This window comes from Rhipicephalus sanguineus, chromosome 10, assembly GCF_013339695.2.
Source record: "Rhipicephalus sanguineus isolate Rsan-2018 chromosome 10, BIME_Rsan_1.4, whole genome shotgun sequence".
Lineage (NCBI taxonomy): Eukaryota > Metazoa > Arthropoda > Arachnida > Ixodida > Ixodidae > Rhipicephalus > Rhipicephalus sanguineus.
In genome coordinates, this window is record NC_051185.1 from 57,540,042 (window position 1) to 57,547,776 (window position 7,735).

The 7,735-nt window shown below is 47.8% G+C and overlaps 1 protein-coding gene across 1 annotated transcript; it reads right to left on the reverse strand.

Annotated features, from left to right (window-relative positions):
- Positions 1–7,711, reverse strand: LOC119406398 (probable serine carboxypeptidase CPVL). The gene is made up of 5 exons (XM_037673141.2): positions 7,705–7,711; positions 6,857–7,030; positions 4,494–4,820; positions 2,366–2,852; positions 1–378 (listed from the first exon to the last, which is right to left on the reverse strand). The coding sequence occupies exons 1-5, from the start codon at positions 7,709–7,711 to the stop codon at positions 21–23; spliced, it is 1,353 nt and encodes a 450-aa protein (XP_037529069.1). The 3' UTR covers positions 1–20.
- Positions 7,712–7,735: the final 24 nt, after the last annotated feature.

Here is a 7,735-nt window from a genome sequence, read left to right on the forward strand (position 1 = left end):
AGTGTCTAGCCCTCTGTGGTTCACCCACGTTTTTCGCTCGTTTCCGCGTGATCAGGAATGCCCCATTCCTTCGCGTTGTCCTCGATGAAGTTCAACATCATCTTGTTGGCCGCGTCTGGTTCATCAACGGCCGTGTAGTGTCCCGCTCGGAAGAGCACCACGTCGGTCATGTTCCGCACCCTGATCACGAGACCTGATACGGAACGAGACGTGGGATACGCCTTCCAGTGCTTCGGCTCCGCCTTCCGAAACTCCTCGGCGCCGGTCCAGTCGAGGGACCGGAAGTACTCCTGGAGGTTCCGCGACGGGAAGAGCGTGTCCATCTGACCCGTGTAGAAGAGAACCTTGTACGATTGGAGCAGGTCCTCTATCTCGTGGCTAATGGAAGGAAACAGAAACATTATTTTGTGAAAAATGAGCACGGGCACAGAAAATGGCATTAATTTCCTAATGCCTTAAGGTTTAATGCTATTTGCGCGGTGCCAATCAAATGACATTCGCCTTAAGGCCATTCGTCACCTAATTCCTTCGCTAGAACTCATTCGACTGACAAATGCGTACTCTCGACGCCAAAGCTTGTTCACAGCAGTACACACAAAACATTTTGAATAGGGTCTGTTGTGTCAAAGATATTTCACACATGACTGTTAACAAATCTCGTCTTATCCAACATACAATAGCCGAAGTTGCTGTGGTTAGCTGCAATGCTGTAAAACAGAGCAACAAACTCGAGCTAATGGCTCCATGGTGTGCTTACTTCTACATTCGACTAGCCTTGAACACAGATTAGATTTGCTAAAATGCATGTTCATGTTTTACTATTGCGCTGAGGTTGCTCACTTCGAAAGTCGTTGTGATCGACATCCTTAGGTCAAATGCCATTACATTTATACGTGCGGCAGCTCGGCCGAAAAAAAAATTCATTCAGAAACTTAATGCCTCAACTAATGAATGTCATTTCTTGTGCCCATGTGGCACGGGTATTGGACAAGAGTGAATGGCAGTGTCACAAGGAGCCGTGCAAAATTTGCGTCATTAGTTCTTCCTGAAGCGAAATTTGTAGTAATGCAGTAATTGGAGCTTTTTTAACGGTGCTACTTCAGGTAACCCGTACTTGATGTGCGGGAACCGAGTGCAGCGGCTTTAAACGTCCGCCATGTTCCTACAGAGATCTCGTCTGGTAACTTACGCTCCACTTGTACCAAGTTAAACGTAGCGCTGCCACTCGGCCTAAGAAAACACTTCGTATCTGAAAAGTTGCTGTAAAGGTTATAGAGGCTCAGCGACGATTTCAGCGTAGGGTAGAAGGGGGGGGGGGGCGCTTCCTTGAACTTTCGCAAGTGTTTAGTATGCTGGGTAAACAAAACGTGTGTGAACTTTGTTTTTCGGTATGTACTTTCAATTGCATATATTTATACATTGGTCGAAACAAACTTTATTCAGGCCTTCTTCAAGTGAGTATCTGCGCCGTAGCGCGTGCGCGCGTGAGGGGCCAGAAGTGGTCGGTAACGTGAGTGCATCAGACGACTTACTTAGACACCTTCCAATGAAAATAATGATCGTTACGCACATAAAACTCACCAAACAGCACATACGTGTATGTGAAAACATCGCAGACAAATTACACGCCAGCTGAAAGAAACGAGACCTCCGCGGAGTATTGAAGGATATAGACTCGCTGCTTTCGTATAGCTCGACGTTGCCGTGCCACCGGCTCGTAACCTCGTAGTGAAGACCATAGCGACTGTCTTGCCGTGACATACACTGCGATTAGTGAGCAACTGCAAGAAGAGCGAGTCTGCCGAAGAAACGCTAAGGGCTTAACGCTCTGTCAAGCTATACAAAAAGCAGTCAGGTGATTGATTTTCTGCAGACGAGAACTGTTAAAAAAATACGCACTAGTGGTACAAAGACTAAGGAACCAGCGGAGCTGGTGGCGTTGCCCTCCTCCTCACCATCACTTCCCTTTCCCACCCCTCGCTATACTATACTATACATAGCTGTGGTGAGCACGACCAAGCATTTTCTAGAATTTATTGGTTATTCATCCATTATCGATTAGCTACTGAGTTGTTATCGATTGCCCATATCTGGGCTTTGGTCATGCATTTGGGATATGCTAAGCACATCCCAGCATTTTCTAGAATTTATTGGTTATTGATCGATTATCGACTAGCTATTCATTGGTTATCGATTGGCTATCACTGGGCATCGATGGCTATGCTAGGAGCTGCTTGGCACGTATCCGCTTTCAGTCGCGCATACCCGCCGAGTTTTTGCGAAAGCCGCACGCAGAACGAAAGGGTGAAACAGCTCAGCAGTTAAAAGTTTTCTCCGAGCAACCAAAGGTGACGTAAGCGTGTACCTGATGTCGGTCAGGTAGTCGTTCTTCAGGCTCGTCGCCACCTTGCCCTCGTCCTTCATAAACTCGACGTCCCGGCCGATGTGCACGGCTCGCTTGAACGCATCAGACTGCACGTACTTCTCGTATTGGACCATGTTCGTGGGCCTCTCGGAGTAGAGGGCGCTGGCCTGGTTGTTGAAGCCCGTGAGCTTCTGGAACAGGGTGGGCTTCTTCTCGGACGTGAAGATGGTCTTGCGGAGTCGCAGCAGAGCGGCCAGCTTGCCAATCAGCGTCCTCACCTTGCGTCTCATGTCGGCGAAGCTCTCGGCGAGGCTTTTGCGGCCCTTCTTGGTGACGAGCGACATCTCGTAGAGGAACGCCGACGAGTCGGCCACCTTCATGAGGCGCCCCAGGAAACCGGCGCCGAGGATGACGCCTCGGAGGTGCAGCGGGACGCGCGGTTCCTTCCCCACGTGGATGGCGTGGGAAACGCCGACGGCGAACCTAGCTACGAAACAAAATAGAAAATAAGTACATATATAGCATACTTGATGGAATTTGTAGTCTTAAAACGTTAGTGACATTTTTGTGGCGAAAACGAGAGAAAAGCGTTAGTATTACGTAAATTACGCGGAAGGGAAGGCAGTGCATGGGCACCGGAGAGGCCGAACAAATCTAGACTATAAAAATTGGAGGCGACTCTAACCATGAGGCGCATTCGACGTGATGTCTAGGCTATAGGGCTACTGTAGTGGGTGCCCGAAAATTCAAATCCACGTCTTTATTTACGTTTATTTGCTTGTTTTACTTGGGGGAGGGGAGGATGATTATTGCTAGGAAAAGGAGAAGTCGCAACTTCCTGCAGCCTAAAACGCAGGTGCTGACACGGGCTCCCTGAAGTGTAAAAGAAAACAGCGCTTTAAATTTCCTCTCCACAATAACTTCGTCTCTCTCTGCCCATAAGGGTGTACGGTTTAACGCCACTGGAAAAAGGTGTAAGGCAATATAAGAGAATAGAGACGGTCCACGTGGTTTAATGAATCAGGCGTCTGACCTGAACTCACACTGACCTGAATCTCAATTAGAAGACTTATTTATTTACAAACGCCATATCACCCTTAGTGACCAGCGGTTATCATGCCTACGTGCTACATGCCCTGCCCATGTCCATTTCTTCTTCTTGGTTTCGACTAAGGTGTCCTTAACACCCATCTGTTCCCGGACCCGCTCTACTCTCTTGTTGTCCCTTAAGGTTACACCTATTACTTTTCCTTCCAGTGCTCGCTGCGTCGTTCTCAATTTAAGTTTAACCCTCTTTGTAAGCCTCCAGGTTTCTGCTTCGTAGGTAAGTGCTGTCAAGATGCGGCTGTTATCTGCCTTCCTCTTGAGGGATAGTGGTAAACTACCATGTATGACTTGAAAATGCCTGCCGAATGTGCTCCACCCCATTCCAAGAGAAGGCCAACGCGCGAGGGAGACACAGACAGCTAGGTGGGCAGATGAGATTAAGAAGTTCGCGGGTATAACGTGGTCGCAGCAAGCGCAAGACTGGTGTAACTGGAGAAACATGGGGGAGGCCTTTTGCCCTGCAGTGGGCGCAGTCAGGCTGATGATGGTGATGACGATGCCATATCACCGCTGCCGCGTCAAGCTCCCACTTCACATCTGTGCGCGTGCCGCCGACTGTCGGCTTCAGAGCGACTCAGCAGACGATTTTTCTGAGCTGAAAGTCCTATAGTTATAACGCAATAATACTTCAGCGTTAAAACACGACCCCCCCCCCCTCTTCTACACAGACGCCTCACGCACACTTTCCTCTTTAGCGCTGCCACGAACTCACCTCCCCTTTCCACCTGCTCTTTTCCGGAGCTGCATAAGACAGCGCGCATCAAACTATCGTTCTTCGGCGCATTCTAACGAACCTTGCTTCGCATATGCAGCGTGCGAAGTCTCATCGCTCTTGACCTTTTCGCGGAACATCACGGCGAGGGCGACGCCGGGAACTCTCTTGAAGTTGCCGTATAATTAATTTCGCTGTACAAACAGTTCTGAAAGCAATCCCGATTAGTCAAAACCGACTTGACGTTTCCTCTCCAATCTCCCCTTAATGTGATAAGACGGCGCGTTGAATAAGCATAAGTGATCTTACCTCCGTAAGACTCGCCCCCGACGTAGAACGTCCGATTCGCGTACTCGGGAAACATGGTGATGAACTGGTCGAGGAACGTGAGCACGCCGCTGGACACGTCGTTCAGGTCCTTGGCGTATCCGAGCAGACCCTTGGTGAAGCTGTAGCCGGCTCCCACCGGCTGATCGAGATACACGACGTTCACGTGCCTCTGGAGGGAGCTCGCTCTGGAAAGACGCCCTTGGTCGTCGATGCCCAAGGGTCCGATCTCGAGGAACTCGCGAACAGGGACGACAGTCCAGGACCACCTTGGAGCCAAAGTAGAAGCGGGTAGGCATCCGGGTTTTTCTGTAATTTGTAGTAAGAAAGTGATTTTGGCTTTTGAGAGAGAGCGAGCGAAAGGTTAAGTGAAAGACAGGGAGGTTAACCAGAAGTTTCTGAGTACCCGAAAAACTCACGGAGTCCCTTACGCATCCTCCTTAATCGACTAGAAGGCGAAGGTCATGTTCTTTTAAATCCCCCCCCCCCCCTCTGAAAGCTTTCTGCCGCTAACGTGGTTTTGCAATGCCTCCAGGATCGGAGGTATTCTAAGCTTTCTGCATCTCACCTTGTTTTGCACTGCCTCCGGGACCTTTCACCAAGCAATGACGTCATGATGACGTCACAACTTATGACGATCTATGACGTGATGATGACGTGATATGGTGACGTCATCGCGTCATGATTTTTTGCATCACTCGTGTGCCGCCTACTTGGGACGCCGACGCGGGACGCCGGCCATTCACGTTTTATGAGGCACCTAGGCTTTCGCCTTAATGAGCAGACGACATGGCGGACATTTCTGGACTTGTATGCTTTCAGCACGTAAGCTAATATGTGAGCAGCAATTGTAATGCGCAGGCATCTTTAGTTAGCACTGGTGAAGTAATAAACGTCCCGTTTGTTAAGGTGAAAGCCTTAGCTGCCTCATGAAACGCGAAAACTGACCGTCGACGTCAACACGAACGGTGCAGCGAGTCACGTGATCAGAGATGGCGTGATGATGTCGTCACAGATTGCCAAATTTTGTGGCAACCTGTGACGTTCCATAACGTGAAGCGACATCATGACGTCATCGCACGACGCCGTCGCTTTGTCAAAGGTGGGCCGATCCCGGAGGCAATGCGAAACCACGTGAGGTGTAGAAATCTTGTAATGGCAGCGATCGCGGAGGATCAATAAATCGACAGAGAAGAAAAAAGAAGATTGAAAAGAAGAAGTAGATGGCTTTCGTCTTCGAGTCGTTTTAGACGAATGAATAATAGGCCGCGCGACTTTATCATCTTTGCCCTACTACGGAGTTTCCTGTCGTAGTTACCGGCAAGCATTTTATGCCAGAACCATACTCCTTCTTTTGCGGTTATTGTTATACTATTATCCTATGATTTTCTTTGCAATACACATGAGAGAACTACGAAATGGCTGCGACACGAAACTGGCCTGTGTGTTCTTCGAGTACGAATATATTCGTAACTGCTGCGGATTGCATAGAATTAAAGCAAATGCGCACGCTGTATTGCATGTAAAACATAACCTTTACATTGTACGTGTTACGCTGCACTCATTTACAGTTATCAGATGCGAAAAATGTTATGGCGGAGTTCAATCCGGTGTTGCTGGTGTGCGGCGTTACCACCCCTACTGCGCATGCGCAAACCCTCTCCCCACACCTCCTCTCCCCTTCCCCTCTCCGCTCCTCCTCTCCCATTCCCATCTCCCCTTTCTCTCTCCACTCCCGCGGGCTCGACATGCCGAAACGCTGCTTCGCATCGCCTCATGGTCCCCTTTAGCGGGAGATTGTGTGATTTTTCTTTTTTTTTTCACAGCTTATTTTCCCTCTTATTGAAGTTTAACCCTTGTGCACTGTTCTCTTTTTAAAGCACTGTTTCGGGCATGTATACATATGTATTATTTTAGAACTCCTATTAGCATTGGCAATGGATCGTACCGATGTTGCGTATTTAAGCATGATTGTAATGAAGAGAGCTTGCGATACTGAAGTAAAAAAGGGAAGGAAGGAAGACAGGAGGATGGAGGATGGATGGATGGATGGTGGATGGATGGATGGATGGATGGATGGATAGATAGATAGATAGATAGATAGAGAGATAGATAGAAGATAGATAGATAGATAGATAGATAGATAGATAGATAGATAGATAGATAGAGATAGATAGATAGCTAGATAGATAGATAGATAGATAGATAGATAGATAGATAGATAGATAGATAGATAGATAGATAGATAGATAGATAGATAGATAGATAGATAGATAGATAGATAGATAGATAGATAGATAGATAGATAGATAGATAAACGTGTGTTACCCGAGCGTAATACCTACCAGGGCGCGAATATGGAGAAAGAAGAGTTGCTTTTTTCCAGCTGTCGATGGTGATGTAGCCGGAGTGAGTTCCGCCCCGATTAGGTCTTTCGAACAGCTTCACTCGGCTCAGTTTCCTGGCCAAGTCGATCTGGCCCGCCTTGATGTACGGAGTAAGAAAGAGGACTCGTAGTTCTGCAATAAGATGAACGGTGTCATGATCCACCCGGATTATTTATGATGCTGTCTTTAAGCTATTTGCTACCCGCTTAGTGTAACGGGGTATGATGATGCCTCGATGATATACCTTATAACCAAATTGAACTACCACATTTAGTTGCATACCGCCAGCACTGCCTAATAACGTCGGCGACATGTGTGGCTCTGTGATTGGTAACGTTGTTTAACGTTGTCTAACGTCGGCTAACGTTACTACTGTTTTAACAGAAACACTGTATTCGCCCAGTCCGAGTCGAATCATTGAAATGTCTACCTTTTTTTTATTATGAAGAATATGCACTGGAAGAAATTCCTTAGAGAAATAAAGTAGCCGCTAGAATATGATTCGTGCTCGATTAGATTTCAGTGTTCAAATGTTCAAACAGTCTTTCTGTTCTTATGTTCTGCAGGTGTCTCAAACGCACCTCGCTAGCGGGCCGCAGTCATGGGACACGGGAAGAATGGCGGAGGGAGTTCAGTTTGCAAAAAATGCCAGGCCTGCGCGGAAAGCGCAGCACAGTCACAGCGAAAGCTAGAAGAGCGGCATTTCTAGAGCCCGTTATAACCTCTCTTGTGTCCACTAATACAAGTAAGCTAGCAACGTACCCACTACACCACAATCATAACTTTTTTGAAGTGGAAGCACCAACCAGACATTATTCGGCATTCTGCGGAGAAACG

Bases quoted from the DNA above. Each gene is read 5' to 3' on its own strand.
- LOC119406398 (XM_037673141.2), bottom strand. The intron at 4,821-6,856 runs GTAGGTATTACG...TACAAATTACAG, and splicing joins TTCTCCATATTCGCGCCCTG to AAAAACCCGGATGCCTACCC. The intron at 379-2,365 runs GTACACGCTTAC...TCCTTCCATTAG, and splicing joins GACTACCTGACCGACATCAG to CCACGAGATAGAGGACCTGC.